Here is a 23,915-nt window from a genome sequence, read left to right on the forward strand (position 1 = left end):
CGGGGCGCGGCTGCGCAGGGCGCGGGGCAGGGCTGGCGGCGGCGGCGCGGGCCCGGCGGAGGCAGGGAACAGACGACGGGCAGCGCGTCTCCCCGCCAGTGGCTGGGTGTGGGGCTGAGTGGCCCGCCCACTCTCCGGTTCACCAATACGAGCAGCAGCAGCAGCAGCGGCGGGATCCCTCCGCCGGGTGACCCCTGGGCTCGGCGGGGAGCCGGACAGAGCCGCGCCGCCCGCCCGCGTGAATGAGAGTGTGCACCGAGTGCCGGGCAGGGTGAGTCCGCAGCGCCCGGGAGAGGGATGGCGGAGACCGGCCTGTGGGAGACCCTTTTTCCTCCCCTTGAGGGAAACGCCCTCTTTTCGCCAGATCCAGGGGGCTGCCCCTTCCTCGCCAGTGCTGCGAGTTCCCTGCTCCCTCCTGGGGATAAGGAGACCCACTCTCCGCCCCCAAAATTCAGTCCGAGGGGCAGAGAGCTGCTGCCTTCCCATCCGTGGGGCCATTGCCTCTCTGCAGCCCTTTGTCTGGCATATGGGGGGTGAGGAGCAGCTTCCCAGCCCCAGAGAGACCTTGTGGAAGGGGCTGGCTCCTTTCTGTGTGACCCGCCTTGCTTTGGCCTGTGGGAGCAGCGCCCTGTGCAGATGCCCATGTCATTTGTGTAGTGCTTTCAGGCTGTGAAGGGTTAAGTATATTGTGTAGGGTTGTTGTGTCCTCTTGGATGTGAGTGGGGGAGGGAGCGGCTATGTTGTGCTTCACAATTTGCATGCAATTGTGTATTCGTGTGTGTTTCACTATTGGGGCTATGTATGGGGGGGTAGGTTGTTCGCTACTGGGGGTTATGTGGAGGGGGATTGTTGTGTTTCACTGTTGGGTGTGACATCAGCATCCTGAGTATTGGTGGGTGTGTTGTGTCTTACCCCATGGAAGCAGAACCCTTTTTGTGTATTTGCTGGTGAAAGCAGCACTGTGTAAGTATGTATGTTGTTGCCCGTCTCAGGTGAGAGCAGGAAGGTGTCTGGTCAGTTTATTTGCAGTGTGGTTAGAAATGGGAGCCTTGGGGCTTGTTTTTGTTTCACTTGCTTGCTCTGTGACCTCTGGCAACTATGCTCTATGGGCTTATGTTTCTCACTGTGTAAAATAGTGATTCTCTCAATCTACCTTTTGGGCCTGGTTGTTGCCTTTTTTATGCTTGTTTTTCATATTGCTTTGGAGGTTCGTCCCGCTCTTCCCAATGCAAGTTGTTATGAAAATTATTCCTGGCCCTTCTCATGTTGGAGTGTATTTGGCTTTAAATTCCTTTCAAGGAGTTAGGTAAATCAAGGTTTACAAAAACGGAAAAATCTAATGAACTAGTTTATTTTTGTTTCCCTTGATATTTCAATAGCTATGAAGTAAGACTTAATAGTGTTGTGTAAGTACACTATGCAGGACACTAATAATCTCCATAAAGATCAGATGCTGGGGGAGATGAAGATACTTCAGATGCTCCTTAAGGACATAGGGATACTCTTACACTAGGAACCTCCCCTGCAAGATGCATTCACTTTTGTAGTGAGGATTGGGGTTGATGGTAAAGTGACCCTGGCAGACCTGCCCCTTTTTCTGATCCTGAGACTTTTCTCTGATATGTAAGTGGAAGCTGGTCCTTCGCACTGTAATGCATTCTTTGGGATGGCAGGTAGAGTCTCTCCTGAAGCAGAAGTGAAGGACAGGAGTGACCTGCACACTACTGCCCTGCATATATCACCAGTGTCTCGTATAAAGAACCTAATCAGGTCTCATACAAACTGACTAAATTTTCATTTGAAAATAAACACCTAATGGAGTAAGACCTACTGCAAGGCATTGTCTAGTTACTTCATTAGGTAGGGATTGAATGTCTGTCTTTAGTTTGGATAAGCATGCTTAAATGCAATATCAGCAATGTATTATCTGAAATGCATTGATCTTAGCAATAAGGCGTATCCAAAAATGACTGACAATGTGGAGCAGGAGGCAGAGGAAGAATGAAGGAATGATAGCAGCAAATAATTGTCTAGGGTTTTCCTCTTTCAAAGAGACAGTAAAGGGAGGGGGATGGATTGAAGGCTACAGGCTCATCTGAGTTCCATTGATAGACAAACGTCTGGTGTTATACAGGCTAAACTGTGTGCCAGTAAGCTTATTGAAGAAATGGTCTTCTGGTGGGTATGCCCACGAATATTTTGGTAGATTCCTCTCTCCAGCCTTTGCTGAGTCCTTTTGTAGGTAAGGAGTAAGTGATTTCTCTAAAAAAATTTGCAAAGTGTTATCAAGAGTCAATTGAATTACTGAAGCTGTAAACGCTTCTATACTAATCCATTTTAGATTGAGTAAACTTGAGTTTTAAGCATGTGTGTGGTGAGGGGGACGGATGGGAAAGATTGATTGCATTAGACCTTAGCTTTCATGTCGGGGTGGGGGGTGGTGGAGATGAGCATGTTTACTAAACTAAAGAATCTAGTTACAGTACTTTAGAATATCAGATACTCTAGAGCTTCTGCAGACTCTGCCTTAGAGCTTTTATCTCTGGATGTTAAACAAGTATTTAACTCCTCTCTTTAAAATGGTAGAGGTCTGTACAGCAAACCAGACTCTCTTGAGCACCTCCATGTGTCTGTCTGCAGTTACTAAAAATGCAGGAAAGTGATATCCTTGTGAAAGTGCATTGGCTCCCAGAAACACACTTCTATGGAAATCTTTTTAAAGCTTAAAGCAGTTTTAAACTTATGAGATTGAGTGTTTTAGAATTATGTTATTAGTAACACGAGCAATTATGCAAACTAACTAAAAATCTGATTTACATTTCAGCACTTCCTTATGCTGCCTGTTTATGGAGGAGGGAGGGAAGTGTGTGCAATACATTTAATGTGGATAGGGAAGATGAACTAGAAAATCTAGTTCACTTTCAGGTTCTCATGCCCTAACACAGTGGCACAGCATTAGGCCCTGCGCCAGCAAGGAGCAACATGCTGTCAGACCCTATGCACCTAGTTCCTTTCAGGATTCTGGTCATTGGTTGTAAAGTTGGCAAAAATATCCTTAAATCCAAACACATTTGTTTAAGTGGAAAATAGCTTTTGTTTTTCTTTCACCCTGGCTCCTGTAGGTACATCAGTGATCAGACCCCATAGTGACTGATGGGGCTTCTGGGGATGGAGTGGAAGGGGTCTCCTGCAGCATTGTTCCTATCTGGCTCTGCAGATATATCCTATAGAGCTAGTTGCCTCAGGTAGCACAGCAACCGGTTCCTGTGGAGTCCCATTCCCCTTTGTGCTCCTCCCCCTCCCCTGCACCCCCTGCCTGCCTGCAAGGTTTTTGGATTGTTATGGGGGAATCAGGTGAAGACAGCAGATTCCTACTGGAATTGTGCTGTCAGGGTAGAGGTAATTGTAGGAGCAGCAGGAAGAGATGCTTGGAGGTTACTTTGTTAGATTGTAGGATTAGTAGGCCGTGCCTTTTTCTTTCTTTCCCTGTGATCTCTTCTCAAACCTCTGCTAGGTGATGGTAGGAGGTCCTAGGCACTGAGTCCAGCTTCAGTTTTCCAGCTTCTCTGTCCTGCTTGACTTGCTTTTTTTTCCACGGGAAAGGTTAAGCTAGCCCTTTATTAGGTATAAAATGGTCTCTGTCATTTCAAGCAGAACATTGATATTTAACACAAGGTATTAGCTCAGCCATACTAAGGCAGAGACTAAAGTGTGCATAGAATAACTTGTAGCACATTTTTCAATATACAAATCTCACAGGATGACCTTGAAGCAATTACTTCATAGCTTAGCGTATGACGAACACTGCAAACATTTCAGACATTCTTATCTTAGGCAGTTCCCGTATTATTTCAAGAATGTTGGCAGTGTTGTTGTAGCGGTGTGGGTCCTAGGATGTGGAGACAAGGTGGGTGAGGTAATATCTTCTTTTGGACCAACTCCTGTTGGTGAAAGTGACATGCTTTTGAGCATACACAGAACTCTTCTCCAAGTAAGTTTGTGTTTACATATATATATATTTTTAATCTCCATCTCTTCCCCCCACTTCTTTTTTTAATTTTTAAATGAATATACTGCCTTGAAAAGTTCTGGTCTACTTGACCTCTGGAGACTGAACTTCGTGCACAGAATATATACATTTCTTTGAGGTGCCAGGCCTAGTGGCTTCAAACTTGGCTAGGAGGAGCCACTTCTAGAAGGTGAGTTGTTCAGTCTCCAAACCTATTCAGCTGGCTTCCTCTGCTGGGACTGCAAAACCTGTGATTCCACTTCTGGTGGTGAACTATCAACCAGGAAATGGACTCAGACTCACACTGCATTTCATGTAGGCTATCAAAAAGCCATCAGTTTGTAATGACCTTAGGCCACTATCAAACTACACTGAATTACACTTGGTGATTGAGATGAAAGGATCCATATTACATGACTGTGCAGTTCCAATAATCTCTTATTGGAGTAACTTCTGTTGGTGAAAGAGAAAAGCTTTTGAACTAAACAGAGCCCTTCAGATCTGGGAAAGGTATTTGTCTACACTACCCAGTTTTGTCAGCAAAAGGCAGCTTTTGTCGATAAAACAGTGGATGTGTGCACGTTATAATGCCCCTCCCGCCGACAAAATAAAACCACCTTGATGAGAGACATAGAGCTTTTTGAGGCAAAGTTAGATTGACAAAGCATCACTGTAGATGCTGCGTTTGTTACATCGCTGTAACTGCTCCCCAGGAGTATCCCACGATACCCACCATGACCGCTCTGCTCACTCTTTTGAATCCGCTGCCTTGCATCCAGCTACACAGTCATGCGCCCCTCTGCTTTCAAAGCCCCCGAAAGTTTTGAAACTGCTCAGCATTGAGAGCTTACATAGCTACCACCCAGCTGAGCATGCTGCCTGGACTACAGGGGAGGGGGTGGATCGCCTTGGTCTGTGGGGAGAGGAGGCTGAGAGCGAGCTTGGAGGGAATCACAGAATCAAAACATTAACAAGTAATTCTGCTCTCCCCGCCACTAGGACCTCAGTGGCAGGCAGGCAGGGCAGGTGGCTGCTGCTGCTGTGGGGGGCAGAGGAGAGACTGCTGTGCTGTGCAGAGCTGGAGAGAGAGGCAGGGGCTGATGTCGGGGTGTCCCCCACCACCTGCTGGTGTACTGGTCTCTGCTGAGCTGGGGTGGGGAATGGGGGAGACCAGCTGTCTGAGTACCAGCTTCTGCCTCAGGATTGGTTGCTTCTGGCAGCTGTCTGAACTTAGAGACCGCGTGCTGACACACAGTTCCCCAACACATACTCACTCTCTCACATACACACTTCCTCCTCTCCCCCCAGTCTCTCTCACTCCCTCAACACACGCGCACACACACACTCTCTCTCTCTCTCACACCCCCGTCACACACATTCTCCTCCACACACGTACACACTTCTTTGGGCTTCTTGTGTTAGTGCTCAGCAATGTCAGTTTGGTCAGATTACCAAGTGCTACTTTAAAAAGTGATTTAAAATGTCTTACTTCTCGGCCACACACAGCAGTAATTACAAGGTTCAGAGCATGGTGCAAACAAACAGTGCCAGGCTCAGCACACAAACTGCCCCTGTGAGGCATTGCAAACCCTTCCCAAAGCACCCTGCAGTCAATTGCACAGTGGGATAGCTACCCACAGTGCACTGCTCTGTGTTGATGGAAGAGCTGCTATTGTGGATGGGCTTCACTGACAGAAGGAGCATAGTGTGGGCATGCAACAGCAGTTTAATTACAGCGATGGCTGTATGTCGGTGTAACTTGCGTTGAAAAAAACTCTGTAGTGTAGGCAAGGCCAGAGTGTCACCGCTAAATGCAAGGTAGAACAGATTGTTTAGCATTAATAGGTAACATATATTATACGAGACGATTCAAGGTGAAGTGGCCAGCTAACACCAATTTAGTCGGTTACAGATTGTTATAATAAACTACAAATCCAGTCTTTTTATTAAGACACTGATTTTTAGTGTTTAACAAAGTTATGAATATAACCTCCCAGGATCATCTTTTGAAGATGTTGTGTAGCTTTCCTTTGAGGATGAGGACTGAGAGGTCAGATATGGATTGATCATTTTGTAAAAAGTGTTCACCCACAGGTGATATGGTGTTTTTAGAGTGACAAGGTGGGTGAAGTAATATCCATTACCTCTCCCACCTTGTCTCTCTAACATCCTGGGACCAACACAGCTGTAACAACACTGCATACAGCAGTGGTGTTTGTCTTTTATTATTTTACTGTCTGAGTTCATTTGAGAGTGTAGTGATTGTCTGGTTTCACCTATATAGTTGTTATTGGGGCAGTAGTCATATGTGTTAACTACTTAAGCTAAAGAATCCGTTCCACCTTGCATTTAGCTGTGACACTCTGAAAGCTCAAAAGCTTGTTTCTTTCACCAACAGAAGTTGGTCCAATAAAAGATATTACCTCATCTGCCTTTTCTCTTTAATATCCTGGGAACAACATGCTACAACAACACTGCAAACAGTTCCAATAACTAAATCGCTTTTTCAGTGAAATTACTCTGTTCAAGCAGATATAAATAATAGCTTCCAAGACTTTTCTCTGCTGCTGTTTTGTGTTTATGAATTTGGAACACCGTTTAGGAATGTTGGACGACTTGCCAAGGTCACTCATGACTTGCTGAAATTTTCTTTAAAGCTAGTTTGCTGGTCAGGATCCCCCACGTTTATCAAGCCTAGCAATGATGCCAACAGTAACTGAACCTTCCTAAAGCAGTAGCTACAGCATAAGGACCTGATTCTGCATGCAGAAAGCTTGCAGGTCTCCCATATGGGCTTGGAGAATAAGGTCTGAAAGTTAACAGGTTCAAATGGCTGTTCCAAAGCTTTCATGACTGTGTTCTGTGCCACTGTCTTCTTTTCCTTCCATTGTAAACGACTATTTCACTCACTTCCAGTACCAGCCCATATTCTGTAAACAGTCTCTAAGATTGCATTCTGACTAGAGCTCATTGGAAATCCTTCAACAAAATGTTTTTTCATTAAAAATGCCAATTCATCAAAATCAAAACTTATTGCAAAAAAGTGTTGGTTTTGATGAATTTCACATTTCAGATTTTTTTTAAAAGCTTCAGAATTGGCAAAATGTTCCATTTTGACATTTTTGAAACAAAGTTCTGTGTTTTTGGTTCAAAATGATTATGCGTTTTGAAATTTAATGTATATATTAAAATAACCCACCAAAATCAAAACAGAACACTTTGACCTGAACTAATTATATTTTATTTTTGGTTGGTAGAAATTTTTGAGAATAACTTTTATGTGGATTGGGGGAAAAAATTCAAAATCTAAAATTTTCCTGGGATGGAAAGATGGCTTCTTGTTCAGCTCTAGTTATGATTGTGTTGTTGGAAGTTACTTTCACTTTACTCCCCTAATGTTAACTGACAAGAGGTGTTAGATCCCTGATGTTACCACTGAATTATAGAATCATAGAACTGGACAGGACCTGGAGAGGTCATCTAGTTCATTCCCTGCACTCAAGACAGGACTAAGTATTATCTAGACCAGAGGTTCCCAAACTTATTTGGCCTACCGCCCCCTTTTCAGAAAAAAAATTACTCAGCGCCCCCCTTTTCAGAAAAAAAATTACTCAGCGCCCCCCTGGAAATCTACCTTCTTTAAGTGAACAAACAGAAAGATGCAGTGACAAATTTGCGTTCTTTTATGTGTCTATATTTCTACCTACATCCTACAATATAGTAAAGAAAGATGTGTTATTAGAATATCGCCCATGACATCTGGTATACAGCGTTTTTTGCGTAATACGGCAAAAGACAACCAAACTAAAATACTAATGAAACTAATAAACTGGGTTTTGTTCTTTGCTCAGCAATAGATATATGTATTTGATATTAAATTGTCAAATATCAAACTAAATTTATCAAGAAATAATTTAAAAAATAATCAATATGCAATTAAAAATCAGTTAATAGTTTTAATTTAGTTTGCCCTTATTTAAATAATTGTTCCTTATTAACACATGCCTTATTTACCAATTAACACAGATGATTCGATAGATATAAATAAATGTTATAGTTAACAGTTTTTTTACGATTTCATTCCCCTGTTTTCGTTAATATTGTAATAAAAATATGACAAATATATTGACTATACACTTCAAATAGTACTGTACCGACACAAGCCTGCTACAATTTTATTATTAGTAAGCACTAGAGACACAGAACCGTACGGTAGATATGTACGAAAATGTATAAAAATACTCACGTGTAAATTGCTGTTTTATTGAAACAACAATAATACAATTTGCTTTGTATGTGATCCGTAATCCATAAAGATCGAAGGTATCGAATATGAATAAAAAATTTTAAATACTTATTGCACTATTGTTAACTGCTTTTTACACAATTCAGAAACAATCTAAATTAGATTTCATACATGTCGCCTATTTATAGTATCATATTGTAAACAAGTCATTACACGCACATATTCCTGCCGATGCATGCTGGACTTCCCGACAATGCGCGACACGCTCGCCTGCCAACACTTGCTTGTTAAGAGCTGTTGGCGGACTTGACAACTGATCGGTTATAATTTGTGAATTTATTTGGAAAATAAAGTAATCACTACAACTTTAACTCTATGTTACACAGCAGATGAAACATGTACGAACGTTTTTTCAAAATTTTCTTATATTCTCTTCTTTCTTTATGCTTCCACCGCCCCCTTATTTTTATTCAACGCCCCCCAATTGCACCCGAGGTTACTACTGCCCCCCTGGATCGTTCCAGCGCCCCCCAGGGGGCAGTATCGCCCAATTGGGAACCTCTGATCTAGACCATCCCTGACAGGTTTGTCCAATCTGCTCTTAAAAATCCCCAATGATGAAGATTCCTCAAACTCCCTAGGCAATTTATTCTAGTGCTTAACTACTCTGACAGTTGGACATTAGGGAAAACTTTCTAACCTATACCTCCCTTGCTGCAATTTAAGCCCATTGCTTCTTGTCCTATCCTCAGAGGTTAAGAAAAACAATTTTTCTCCCTTCTCCTTGTAACAACCTTTTATGTACTTGAAAAATGTTATCATGTCCCCTCTCAGTCTTCTCTTCTCCAGACTAAACAAACCCAATTTTTTTTCAATCTTCCCTCATAGGTCATGTTTTCTAGACCTTTAGTCATTTTTGTTGCTCTTTTCTGGACTTTCTCCAATTTGTCCACATCTTTCCTGAAATGTGGTGCCCAGAACTGGACACAATACTCCAGTTGAGGCCTAATCAGCTTGGAGTAGAGCAGAAGAATTACTTCTCATGTCTTGCTCACAATACTCCTGATAGTACATCCCAGAATGATGTTTGCTTTTTTTGCAACAGCCTTACACTGTTGACTCACATTTAGTTTGTGATCCACTATGACCTCCTCCCCCCCCGATCTCTTTCCGCAGTCCTCCTTCCTAGGCAGTCATTTCCCTTTTTGTATGTGTGCAACTGATTGTTCCTTCCTAAGTGGAGTACTTTGCATTTGTCCTTATTGAATTTCATCCTATTTATTTCAGACCATTTCTCCACTTTGTCCAGATCATTTTGAATTTTAATCCTGTCCTCCAAAGCACTTGCAGCCCCTCCCAATGTATTCTCTATGCCATTATCTAAATCCTTGATGAAGATATTGAACAGAACCGGACCCAGAACCGATCCCTGCAGGACCCCACTCATTATGCCCTTCCAGCATGATTGTAAACCACTGATAACTACCGTATATACTCGTTCATAAGCCGAATATTTTTGGTAAAAAAGTGATGCATCAAAGAGCGGGGATCGGCTTATAAATGGGTCTACACCAAAATTTGATGATTTTAAACTCTATGGAATCATTGCACTGAATATCTAATACATTGTTGTTTTGTTTACATGGAGCGTCTGCAGGTATGGAGCCCCTCAGCTCCCTGTGGCCGCGGTTGGCTGTTCCCAGCCAATGGAGCTGTGGGAAGTGGCGACCACTGGGAGCTGAGGGGCTCTGTGCCTGTGAATCCTCCAGGTAAACAAAATGTCCAGGCCCGCTAGCAGCTTACTCTAACGGGCCAGGAGCCAAAGTTTGCCAACCCCTGAAATATAGGATCGGCTTATACAGTTTTTGCTATTTTTACCTATCCATCTTGGAGAGGTCGGCTTATAAATGAAGGGGCTAATGAATGAGTATATACGGTCTCTGGGAACGATTTTCCAACCAGTTATGCACCCACCTTACCTTAGCTCCATCTAGGTTGTATTTCCTTAGTTTGTTTGAGAAGGTCATATGAGACTGTATCAAAAGCTTTACTAAAGTCAAGATATACCACATGTACTGCTTTCTCCTCCCCCCCCCCCCCCCCCAGGCTTGTTACACTGTCAAAGTAAGCTATCAGGTTGGTTTGACACAATTTGTTCTGTTATTGCTGACTGTTATCACCTTATTATCTTCTAGGTGTTTGCAAATTGCTTAATTATTTGCTCCATTATCTTTCTGGGTACAGAAGTTAAGCTGACTGGTTTGTAATTCCCCAGGTTGTCCTTATTTCTATTTTTATAGATGGGCACTATATTTGCCCTTTTCCAGTCTTCTGTCTTCCATGACTTTTCAAAGATAATTGCTAATGACTCAAATATCTTCTCAGTCAGCTCCTTGAGTATTTTAGGATGCATTTCATCAGGCCCTGGTGATTTGACTTGTTGTTTTCCTTTTAGACTCTGATCCTACCTCATTTTCACTGGCATTCACTATGTTAGACGTCCAAACTCCACCAACCTTTTTCGTGAAAACCGAAACAAATAAGTCATTAAGCACCTCTGCCATTTCCACATTTTCTGTTCTTTATAATAGTACCAGGCAAACTCGTTGAAACTGAAGTCTGGCGTACTGGCCTGTAATTGCCGTGATCACCTCTGGAGCCCTTTTTAAAAATTGGCATCACATTAGCTGTCGTCCAGTCATTTGGTACAGAAGCTGATTTAAATGACAGGTTACAGATTACAGTTAGTAGTTCTGCAATTTCATATTTGAGTTCCTTCAGAACTCTTGGGTGAATACCATCTGGTCCTGGTATAAAATTTACAGTTTAATTTATCCATTTGTTCCAAAACCTTCTCTAATGACACCTCAATCTGGGACAGTTCCTCAGATTTGTCACCTAAAAAAAAAGGCTCAGGTTTGGGACTCGCCATCGCATCCTCATCTGTGAAGGCCGATGCAAAGAATTCATTAAGGGCTTGTCTACACTGGCAGTGCTGCGACTTTCTCACTCAGGGGTGTGAAAAAACACCCGCCTGAGCGCTGCAAGTTTCAGTACTGTAAAGTGCCAGTGTAGACAGTGCATCAGTGCTGGTAGCTATTCCCCTCATGGAGGTAGTTTTGTGACTACATAAGCCATGTTAAGGACAGACATTTAAATAGTTTTATTTACCTAAAACAACGACGTTATGTATTCTGGATTTTTTCTTCAACAGCAAACATAATATTTTAACAAAACAAGCATATTTCAAGTTTTTTAAAATCAGGTTTGTTTTTGTTAAAATTGTTTTTTAAGTAAAATAGTTAAATGAAATATTAAAAAAAAATTAAATTGACTGTGTCAGCCAGGTCAACATGAGAAACTTAAAATATTGGCTTCTGCAGCTAACTCAGTTGTCTTCACCTTTATTTTCCTGTTCATAATTTGGAAAAGAAAAACAAGTTTTCTGGCTTTTTCAGGTCCCCAAACGATATCTCAATTTGGAATGAATTAGTCCAAAGGAAGAAAATAATCTTTCTACACCGGCAGAGAAGGAGCAAACAACACTTCTTTATTTACTTTCTCCATACCAGTCATGATTTTATAGACCTCTATCATATCCCTCCTTGGTCGTCTCTTTTCCAAGCTGAAAAGTCTTATTAATCTCTCCTTATATGGCAGCTGTTCCATACTCCTAATAATTGTTGTTGCCCTTTTCTGAACCTTTACCAATTCTAATTTTTTTTTTTTGAGATGGGGTGACCACATCTGCACACAGTATTCAAGATGTGGGCTTACCATGGATTTATATAGAGGCAATATGATATTTTCTGTCATATTATCTATCACTTTCTTAATGATTCCCAATAGTCTATTAGCTTTTTGACTGCGGCTGCAAACTGAGTGGATGTTTTCAGAAAACTATCCATAATGATTCCAAAATCTTTCTTGACTGGTAACAGCTAATTTAGACCCCATCATTTTATATACATAGTTGAGATGTTTTCTAATGTGCATTGCTTTGCATTTATCAACATTGAATCTCATGTGCCATTTTGTTGCCCAGTGACCAGGGTGTATAAAAATCAATGATTAAAAAAAATAAATATTTAAATCTGTTTTTGATAAAATGCTTTTTGAGGGAAAAAAAAACCTATCTAAAGATACTTTTAATTAAGATACATTATAGCTCAAAGATATCTCATCGTGGAATAGGGATTATAAATTTTAATTCTATAGTATGAGACAATATATTCATGTAATGTTTAAAGTTTTTTAAATGAATTCCAATAGTCCATGGATTAGGGACCCAATTTTATGGGACTCCAGGGGCTTCTGTATAGATTATTTAGGTTAATCTTTCTATCTACCCAGTGGGACTCAGTGCTCAGTCTAGAAGATACCATCAGAGATGCTTAGTTTTGCAGTTCTCAAAGTAAATTAATAGGTAGGAGGTTTAAAACAAATGAAAGCAAGTATTTCTTCACACAATGCACAGTCAACCTGTGGAACTCCTTGCCAGAGGATGTTGTGAAGGCCAAGACTATAACAGGATTCCAAAAAGAACTAGATAGGTCCATCAATGGCTCTTAGTCAGGATGGGCAGGGATGTTGTACCTAGCCTCCATTTTCCAGAATCTGGGAATGAGCAACAGGGGATGGATCACTTAAGGATTACCTGTTCTGTTCATTCCCTCTGATGCAACTTGGCATTGGCCACTGCCGGAAGACAGGATACTGGGCTAGATGGACCTTTGGTCTGACTCAGTATGGCCGTTCTTATGTTCTTGTATAATATAGCCTCCTGGTTAGCAAAAAGTGTCAAGTTTAATTTAAAGATATGTTTAGTAGCAAATCAACTGTTTTAGTGGTTGCCTATCAATGAGGATAATCCTTTCTTTAGGAAAATGTCTAAAGTATAAATGCAAAAGTAGTTTTAAAATCAATTATTTAAATCAAGGTTTCTGCTTGCTGATTTAAATCACTGATTTTAATGTTGGTTAAATTCAGTGTAGGACTTCCTAAGCTGAATGCAGATATAAGTGATATTTGTTAGATATAGCTGTAATGTAAGTCCACCTCTCTCTCTGGTAACTTAACCCTTATTTTGTAGAGGTGCTTAGTTTTTATTTTAACTCCATCTTGTTTTGTTAAATTCTTCACAAGTGTATCTTAGTACAGTTTTTGACGGCATGGTGAGAGAGATGCTATGTCTAGCTTCACTGGATAAGCACAGTAATGGATGTAATTGTCATGTTACTTGGTGGAGAAATAGTGAGTTGTATTAATTTGATCAGTGGAACAAGTGAACTGAAGTGCCCCTAGACTAAATAATCTATAATAGCTGTTTCCTTGGGCTATTGAAGTCTGTAATGACATGGCTAAAGACAGTAATGAGGTCAACACTGGGCTTCAAAATTGAGATAAATAGAGTGAAGTTCAAGTGCGGTTCCCCTCACTCTCTGCTTTTTATGTCTGTGGACTGTAGCGGAGCCTTCACAATATTATTTATACAGACAGATGAGCTAGTAATATTGGCATTGGTGTAAAGAGTGCTAAATCCTTGTAGTGCAAATGCAGCTTCACTACTGGTAGAACTTTGTTCCCTTCTCTTTCCTCTCTTTCCACCCAAGTCTCATTAAACACTTGTTTCCCTAAGTTTTTTCTTTATAGGGCTGTTGCTAAGAATTTTTATGGGTGAGGGATTGAATGGTGAAGCATCACCTTATCCTCACAACTATCCTCAATCTCTATTCCTCCTCCTCTGTTATTCTACTCTCACATCTAGCTTTTTTTGTATGATCTCTTTCATGAATAACTCCAGACTCTGCTTCTGTTCCTGGTTTTTCCTGGCCAGCACCATGAAATTGTCATGATGGAAAGTTTCACTGATACCCACAAGCAGCAGCAGTGAACCTGACAGTCATGTAAACTTTCTTCTGCCTCTCTGTAGCAATGCTATGATCCCTAAAGGATGTGCTGGAGTTGTGGGCAGACTTGAGAACAGCAGTGGTTTATAACATTTGCTTCATGTTTAGGATGTTCTCTACTATGATAAGAGCTAGAAACTCAATTTAAAAAAATGAAAACTAAAATATATAGACATTTATGGGTAATGCCCTGGAGAAGCTTTCCACTCTCCTCTGACAGGTGGATTTTTCCAGTCATGTGAGAGAATATAGCTACAGCATGTGAAAAAAGCATTTCAGTGTTGGATATAAGCAGGCTACTTGCTAACTGTGTCAGAAATGAGAAGCCTTTTCAGTATATTAGGGTTTGCCATCAAAATACTAAAAATCCAAAAAACAAACCTGATTTTATCCAAATCTGCCAAAGTATTAACTTTTATTATTAAAAATTGCTGGATGTTGCAAGGTGTACTTTAAAGATTTAGAGAAGTTCCTTGCCCTGAAGAGCTTAAACTGAGGGTGGGAGTGGGGATGGGGAATACAAGAAAAACAAACACCACAGCAATTCAGATAAAGGAGATTGAGGTGAAATTATTAGTGAAAAGAAAAGAGGAAGGATTCCTGAAAGTTGGTTTTAAGGTGGCTTTTAGCAGAAGTCGTAGGGGCTTGGAAGCTCTTATATAGAGGTGGTAGTAAATAAGTTATGAAAGTGGCTTCTTTTTTTTTTTTTTTTTTTTTTTTGGGTGAGCGAGCAGTAAGGTATGAAGATCTATGTATGTGAAAGAGCAGAAAAGTAGATCAGAAATGTATGTGAACAAAGTTAGATAAAGTCTTCAAGGGAAGGGCAGACTTGTTTGACACTTACATCACTTCTGTTTGTTCTGCATCTTCATATGCATATGGTGTGCATAATTAGGGTGACCAAATAGCAACTGTGGAAAAAACGGGATGGGGTGGGGGGGTAATAGGCACCTATATAAGAAAAGGCTAAAAAAAACAAACAAATAAATAAATACGGGACTGTCCCTTTAAAAATGGGACATCTGGTCACCCTATGCATAATACATATATACAAAAAATAGTTGCACAACATGAGAGAAAAGGCAATATTTATCTTAGAGAACACAGCCATGCACTCCATGCTAGTCTTATGCATACAATTAGTGACTAAGTGCCGGTAGTTTCCAGCTGCTAAGATTCTTATCAGCCCTGTAATATATGACTGTGTCAGACTTGTGTTAGGACCTCATATTATTACTTGCCATTTATACAGTGCCTGTAAAAATCATTCTCTCAATATCCCTTTCAGGTATGAGGTTATTTTTACTTATATTTTGAATTTATTATTTAAAAAACAAAATAAAAGCAAAACCAGGTTTTGAAGGCTGAAAGTTGGCATTTGAGTTTACAATGAGGGATACACAACCTGTGTATACAAGTCTTCAGCTAAGCCAAAGATCATTTGAAGCTTGAAGTATCTAGATTAGAACTTCTGTTTATGTGGCAGAAACAAATGCTAGAGTCTGTTTTCCTCCTAGAAGACGATGTGGTGGGTGAAAGAGCTTCCTTCCTCTATCTCCAGCCCTTGTCTTCTGGAGGGAGGCCCTCTGCCCCATACCACTGTTGCTGCTACAGGGACAGTTGGGTGACTACAGCTTTGTATGTCCTACTGCTAATTCTGTTAGGGTGGCTTTGGATACTGATCTTCAAATCCAAGGTCTGATTGGTCTGGAGCCTATTTTTATTATAGTGTCAAGCCATATACCAACTCTGACTGAATGTATAGTTAGGACCCTACCATTGGGAGTGATAAGCATTAATGGAATTTGTTTAACTGCCTCCTTGCTTAATGTGACTCGTACAGCTGTATTTAAAAACTGTTTTTAGTCTTTATGCCAGTCTTCTTAACCGTAATTTATAACTCTGCATTTCTACAGTACTGTTCATTCAAGGACTTCAGAGTACTTTTTATACATTAATTTGCAATGCCTGTCCCCCTTGAGGGACATGTGGGATTGCTTCATACAACCACCTCTGGAGTGAAACATAGCAGCTTGACAGCAGTGCTACTCAACAGTTTGGGTCAGGAAATGAAGAATATCATATCCAACAAATTACAGATAGGCTGAATGAGTTGCCTCTTAGGAAAATTACAGACTTCTGTAGTTTCTTTCGTAATTACAGGTTGTCAGGACCTTGGTGTCTCATCCCAAGTGAGATTCAGGAGCACAGTGTTCCTTAACACCGTGTTGGGGTGCTGATTTATTAGTGACTTGGAGATAAAAGCGCCATTATCTAATCACCAACATCACCTCCAAGATATAGGTGACTTAGCACAGCCCCACTTTGCTTCTGAGCAGAGCTTTATGATTACAGCCACCCTATTTTACATAGATCTAGTAGGGACTTCCTGGGTCATGGAATCCGGCCACCTGCTATTTCAGGTAACACTATCATATAATATTGTTCATAAATTTATCAACCTCCATCTTAAAATTGGGTAGGTTGTTTTCCCACTACTCCTGTTGGGGAAGCTGTTCCAGAACTTCACTCCTCTGATGGTTAGAAAACTTCTAATTTCCATCCTAAATTTATTCATAGCCAGTTTATACCCATTTGTTCTTCTGCCCGCATTGTTTCTTTATCTTACATCAGTGAGGGAGAAGAGTTATTTATTTATAGAGAGCAATCATATGCTCTTGGCTTGTTTAGCCTAGCAAAATGAAGGCTAAGCTCTTTTAGGGCTTGTTTACATTACTTGCTGGATCGATAGATAGCGACCACCAAGCGCTCTCCCCTCTACTCCGATACTCCACTGGAGCAAGAAGCACAGGCGGAGTCGACGGGGGAGCGTCAGCCGTCAACTTACCGCAGTGAAGACACTGCGGTAAGTAGATCTAAGTACGTCGACTTCAGCTACCTTATTCAGGTAGCTGAAGTTGTGTAACTTAGATCAATTTCCCCCCCAACCTCCCTGCCTCCTCCATGTAGACCAGGCCTTAGTCTCTTCTCCTAAGGTAGGCTGTGCATTCCCCGATAATTCTACTAGCTCATCTCTGCACGTGTTCCAGTTTGAATTAATCTTTTTTTGAACATGGGTGACCAGAATTGCATCTAATATTCTAGATGAGGCATTAATACTTCCCTATCTATATTGGAAATACCTGACATGATGCATCCTAGGATCACATTTGCTTTTTTTATGGCCGTATTACATTGGCGAGAAAAGAGGGCAACCTTTTTTTAATGTTGTTTAAGTCCCCTTTTTACTTTATATATTGTATTTTTTATATACTGTACATTATTTTTGATTTTTTTTTTTTTTACTTTTTATGATCAGAAATTAATTTTATTGTCAAAACATTTAAAATATTATACATAGTTAAACTTACAAAGTTTTTGCTTTGTTTTTTTAAAATCTAGTACACCTGCTGCTAATAGTGGCTGAAATATTTGCTTATGCAATAAATAGATGCAGTGCTTTTGTTGAAATGCTTGGCCTGGAAACCTCAAATTTAAACCTTTCCAATACCATTGCTAAACTGCTGGATTGCGATCTTTGACAATAAAGCTACATGTACAATAAACTATACATTCCTGCTCCAGATGAATGGATGTCACGGCACCACTAATGTTGGGATTCCCTTGGAGGCCTTTTCCACTCAGCTTATTCAGAACACCTTGTCCAGGTCTGGGAGAACAGTTTATTCAGTTCTCTGGGATCCAAAAAACTCAGTTTGACTCCAGATTGTATCACTTAGGTATCTTTATTTGGAAAACAGCAAAGCTACGCTGAGTTGATCAGACTCAAGCGTAGGGAGTGGGTCGGTATAGGCATGCCACACATTCAAAGTTTCACTGAAAACCTCTTCCTTTATAAACATTTACACATTACATTGTGTTTACTGTATTACATCACACTTTTTTGAATCGGCTTGGTTACTTTTCAGGAACCAATCCCTGTGCAGCATGTTCTGTCCATGCTCAACCTCCTCTCTATATTCCTAACTGATTTTTGTCCATAGTTATCTTGTTTGTAGCAAGTAAATGGTTCCCTGGGTGTTGTCCCTCTTATCCTATCTGGCTCAGACTTTGTTTTTTTAGTCTACTGACCTATTTACTTATCTTATTTAGCATAGATTTGTTTTCAGCCTAGTGACCTGTTTACCTTCCTAATTCTATCATCGAAGAAATGAGGCCTCCCTCCATGTGTTAATTACTCACTACCGGCCAGGCCTCAGCTACAATAGTCATTGACTTGTCTACACTGGCACTTTACAGCGTTGCAACTTTCTTGTTCAGGGGTGTGAAAAAACACCCCCCAGAGCGCAGCAAATTTCAGTGTTGTAAAGCGCCAGTATAGGCAGTGCACTAGCGCTGGGAGCCACCCCTCTGCCGCGACTACACAAGCCACGTTAAAGTGCTGTTGCAGCAGTGCTTCAGCGTTGCCAGTGTAGACTAGCCCTAATACACCTAGTGTTTTTCCCTCTGTTTCCAATTGATGAAACCCCTGCTAATAGCAGTTTTTCTCTGGGAGTCACTGATAACCTGGGCATAAGCTTTCGTGGGTAAAAACCTCACTTCTTTGGATGAGAAGTGAGGTTTTTACCCACGAAAGCTTATGCCCAAATAAATCTGTTAATCTTTAAGGTGCCACCGGACTCCTTGTTGTTTTTGTAGATACAGACTAACACGGCTACCCCCGATACTGATAACCTGTTGAATTCCTGTTGCTGAAGAGCTTTTCTTCCTTCCATGCTGAAACCAGAAGCGTCAGATCCAAATTGGTGTCAGGAAAATTGAGCTATACTGTTTTTCTTTTGGTAAACGTCTTTACAATGGAAATTAGTCATTGCTTTAGAAAATCCAGCTTCCTTCTTGGGGTGGGGATATTCATTTCTGGCTGTTGCCTGTCTTTAATTTTTTTTGGTGAACTTTGTCCATCTAGCAATTTCTTAAAAAATCTACATTAGGATTTGCATCCCCTTGAGTCTCTTGTGCATGTCTTGGATGAAGTGGAGGTACCCTATCTCTGCCTCTTGCCCGTGTGAACATCTTTGTTCATGTCTGTTGTAATAGGGCAGTGCCCAGGAGCCCTGACCAATATTTGGGGCTCCATATTGCTTGGTGCTATGCAAACATGAAAAACGGTTTTCTGCTCCACAGAGTTTACTGTTAAAACTAGCAGCCTGCAGAGGGTGGGGGAGAAGGAAATTATTCAACATAGACTTGCTACTTTTGTAATTATATAAATATTGACTTCCTTAGCTGCTCTTCCCCCCCCCCCCCAGCTGTCACTCAGGATAGCCCTCCTACCTTAGTCAATGGCATAAATATCTTGCCTCTAAACCTCCTACATCACACATACTGTTATACACCAATGACCCAGGTTCATTTAAGGCATAAACCATTATCTGTGGCTTATTGCTTTAATAGTGGCTCTACTGTTTACATTCCCTCTTATGCCTGTTTTTCAGGATAACTGTGAATGCTTGAAGTAAAACAGATGTAATTTTTATCTTTCTGGTTAAGAAAAAAGCTGCACTGAGGGCTAAACTTTCATATGATGGCTGTGATTTAGTTGCGTTTTAATAGGAGTGTTGTAAGAATGGCCATATTGGATCAGACCAATGGTCAATCTAGCCCAGTATCTTGTCTTCCGACAGTGTCTGGAGCCAGATGCTTCAGAGCGAATGAACAGAACAGGGCAATTATCAAGTGAGCCATCCCCTGTCATCCAGTCCCAGCTTCTGGCAGTGAGAGGTTTAGGGACACCCAGAGCACGGGGTTGTGTCCCTGACCATCTTGACTAATAGCCATTGATGGACCTATCCTCCATGAGCTTACCTAATTGTTTTTGGCCTTCACAACATTCCTTAGCAATGAGTATCACAGGTTGACTTTGCTTTATGTGAAGTACTTCCTTATGTGTGTTTTAAATGTGCTGCTTATGAATTTCATTGAGTGACCACTGGTTCTTGTGTAATGTGAAAGGAGAAATAACACTTCCTTATTTCCTTTCTCCACATCATTCATCATTTTATCCAGCTCTAGCATATTCCCCTTTATCTCTTTTTTCTAAGATGGACAGTCCCCTTTTTTTTGTAGTCTCTCCTCATATGGAAGCTGCCCAGAACTGCATGCCGTATTCAAGGTATGGGCACACCATGTATTTATATACTAACATTATGATACTTTCTATCTTATTATCTTTTCCTTTCCTAATGGTTCCTAACATTTTTATTTTTTTTGACTGCTGCTGCACTTGAGGGGATGTTTCAATGAACTGTCCAAATGACTCCAAGATCTTCCTTAAGCAGTAACAACTAATTTAGACCCCATGATTTTGTATGTGTAGTTGGGATTATAGTGTCTATTTTGCATTACTTTGTATTTATCAATATTGAATTTCTTCTGCCATTTTGTTTCCCAGTCGCCCAGTTTTGTGAGATCCCTTTAACTCTTTGCAGTCAGCTCTGGGCTTAACAATCTTGAGTAATTTTGTATCCTCTGTGAACTTTGCCACCTCAATGTTCACCCTCTTTTCCAGATGGGATGACAAGCTTTCTAATCATGTCAAAGCTATTCCAAATACTAACAGACATTTGTGCAGGTATAAATGTTCACAAAACAATTTTGTTTTTGTTTTTTGTTGTTTGGGGGAAGAAAAGGAAAAACACAGTAAAACTTGCAGCAACTTATTAATTAAAATGTCTTTCCTTACTGAAAGGGACACTGCCCTTCCGTTGGGATCCAAAACCCAATTCTCTTCAGCCTCCCTAGACTATTTTCTCTTTAATTGTTTGCATCCTCTATGTCCTAAATATAGCACAAGGAAGACAGTGACAGTAGCATGTGTGCCCTTGCGAGGCAGGTTAGCATTGCCATAGCCCCTTCACTTGTACATAGAGTCCGGTCCCTACCCCTTCCCAACCATAGTCAATGTTTATCTGGTTGGACTTTAAGATGTTTGGAGCAGGGACTGTGCCTTCCTATGATTCTGTTCTTTTGATTCTTTGTACTGGTACCAAGAATCCTCTGTTCAGAATGGGCTTTTGGACACTACCATAGTTTGCATATAAACAAAAATAGCCTACCTTCTAGTACATGCAAATGTTCTTCAAAGCAGCACTTGCAGTAGTAAGTGAATCCTCATGAAATTCCTCCATTGTTACAGTGAGTTATTAGGAGATCTGACACATTGATGGGCAGTGGAGCTGTAGCAAAAAAGCAAATCTGGACTATGAGGCACTCTCCTGCAATTTTGAAAATCCCACCGTTTATAGGCTGGCTACAGCTATTGGTTTAGTTGTATAGTGGTCAGTACACCTTTCTGTAATTAGAAAAACCAAAACCAACAACTTTAACCCCTTTTAAGAGTAAAAGAGAGTGTATGTGAGCTTCCAGTAAGTGCATGGGTGTTGTCATGCTGAGGCATGTTAATTAGTGACTACTAAAATGAGTGTAAAATGCTTTGTTCTCAGGAATTTTAACTAAAGCTCTGGCTACACTGGACTTTACAGCGCTGCAACTTTCTCGTTCAGGGGTGTGAAAAAATACCCCCCTGAGTGCAGCGAGTTACAGCTCTGTAAAGCGCCAGTGTAAACAGTGCCCCATGCTCCCAGCGCTGTAAACTAATCCCCTCGGGGAGGTGGAGTACCTGCAGCGCTGGGAGAGCTCTCTCCCAGTGCTGGTGCGTGACCACATTAGCACTTCAAAGCTGCGGCAGCGCTTTGGAGTTTTGAGTGTATCCATGCCCTAAATTGGAGAAACTCATTCAGTTTGAAAGTGAACTTCAGTCACAAGTTCGTAAACTGCTAATTACAATACAAAAGTGTTTATTAAAAAAGAAATCTTAAGGTTGTAACAAACACTACTGTAAGTGAAATATTGATACTAGGTAGAATGTAGCCACTGTTTGAAAAACGACTTTTCCCTCACGGTTAAAACCTCCATATAAATGTTGTTTTAAGTGCAACTTAATAAAACCGAAAAATCACATGGATACAAGGGAAAAATAATCCCAAAGGGTTCAGTAGGAACTCTGTCTCACTAGTGACGGGATCAGAGATCTGTAAAAAAGGCAACTGATGAAGCTGAGGAAAAGGTTGTGTTTTCATCTTCAAGTGGAAAAATTGCTGTTCCTTAATTGCTTGTGTTATTGTAGTGTAGGTATTTTTCTCAAGTACTCAAGGGTCTTGTAATGTATTGGGTTCTAACCTCTGTATTTGCATGAACAAGGGGGGAAGTGTGTATCTGTCAATATGCTATTGAAAAATTGGTGTAATCCGATAAAGTGGAATGGCTAGCACTTCAGCTTGATATCTCGCCTGTTTAAAACCAAAGCTCAACTCTGACAGTTGGTTAGGCTTTCAAATGCTTTTTAACAGATTGTCCCGTTAAATATTTCAAGATATCTGTGACATTTCAGGGGTGAGTACATGAATGCAATGGACAAATAAATTACAATTTGGAAGAAGTTTCTTCACGTTTTGTGTTACTTAAGTAGGGGTTCTCAACCTTTTTCTTTGAGGCCCCCTCCCCCCAACATACTATAAAAACTCCACAGCCCACCTTTGTCATCACAACTGGTTTTCTGCATATAAAAGCCAGAGGCCTTGTTAGAGGGTAGCAAGCAGGGCACTTGCCTGAGGCTCCATACCACAGGGGGCCCCCGCAAAGCGAAGTTCAGCTTCTGCCTCAAGTGGTGGGGCTCAGGGCCCCGGACTTCAGCCCCATGTGGTGGTGCTTTGGTTTTCTGCCCTGGGCCTCAGCAAGTCTAACACTGGCCCTGCTTGGTGGATCCCCTGAAACCTGCTCGTGCCCCCCCACGGGGCCCCGGACTTCTGGTTAAGAACTACTGAGTTAAAGCAACAATAACAAAGAAACCAATAAAACCACTGCTTGTCTATTTCCACTGCTCTCTGGAGTGTGTGGATTTTTTTTTTTTTTTTTTTTTTAATGGAGATATCCTATCTCCTAGAACTGGAAGGGACCTTGAAAGGTCACCGAGTCCAGCCCCCTGCCTTCACTAGCAGGACCAAGTACTGATTTTGCCCCAGATCCCTAAGTGGCCCCCTCAAGGATTGAACTCTCAACCCTGGGTTTAGCAGGCCAATGCTCAAACCACTGAGCTACTCCCTCCTTGTATATTCAGAAATTGACATTCGGAGATGTTAATATTTCCGCTCTTTGGGGAATTTCTTCTATAGGGAGTGCAAACACTGGGTTTTGATTTGTGAAGTTGCTCTTATGATCCTGCCATGGGGATGGAGTTGTCCTCTTCTGTTCCTCTTTGCTGAAGTGGCACAAGATTTAGAACATCCCAATATCTGTGGTAGGGGAGTGATCTGTTGGCGGCAAGGGGCATCTATGCAGAGACACCTTATCCATCTACATATATTAAGCTCTCAGAATGGATATAGCTAAAATGTTTTTCTGTGGCTTCTGATTTGCCTGCATTGCATTATTTTCTTTCTTGACTGTTTAGGCAGATGAAGCATGTTTATAAATAAAAACTACTTTGACCTTTGGACCTTATATGAACTGAAGTGTCAGCATAGCAAAAATACATCCTTTAATTCTGACTACTATAACTTTGGCCCTGCTCCCAGTTTTAGAGGCATATATATCAACCATCCTTTAGCGTGCTTGAAAACTGGTTGATCTGGTTATGGTTAGGCTCAAGAGTGGATTAATTGTTTTCTGTTGTGGTGTGGTTTATATATTTCTTAAACTTTTTGTATGAATTTAATAGACTTCTGAGGTAGGA

General features: G+C 41.1%; 1 protein-coding gene across 3 annotated transcripts in view; it reads left to right on the forward strand.

The window, feature by feature from the left end:
- The first annotated feature begins 8 nt into the window (after positions 1 to 8).
- Positions 9 to 23,915, forward strand: part of GRAMD4 (GRAM domain containing 4) — a 116,657-nt gene continuing 92,750 nt past the window's right edge. The window contains exon 1 of one of the 3 annotated variants that reach the window (XM_008179000.4): positions 9 to 271. In XM_008179000.4, coding sequence (XP_008177222.1) covers positions 243 to 271 — 29 coding nt within the window. In that variant the 5' untranslated portion in view covers positions 9 to 242. Of the gene's footprint in view, positions 272 to 391; positions 677 to 23,915 lie in introns of those variants that run through there. The other 2 variants (XM_042848650.2, XM_008179011.4) reach the window with 2 other exon arrangements.

This window comes from Chrysemys picta, chromosome 1 (assembly GCF_011386835.1).
Source record: "Chrysemys picta bellii isolate R12L10 chromosome 1, ASM1138683v2, whole genome shotgun sequence".
NCBI lineage: Eukaryota > Metazoa > Chordata > Testudines > Emydidae > Chrysemys > Chrysemys picta.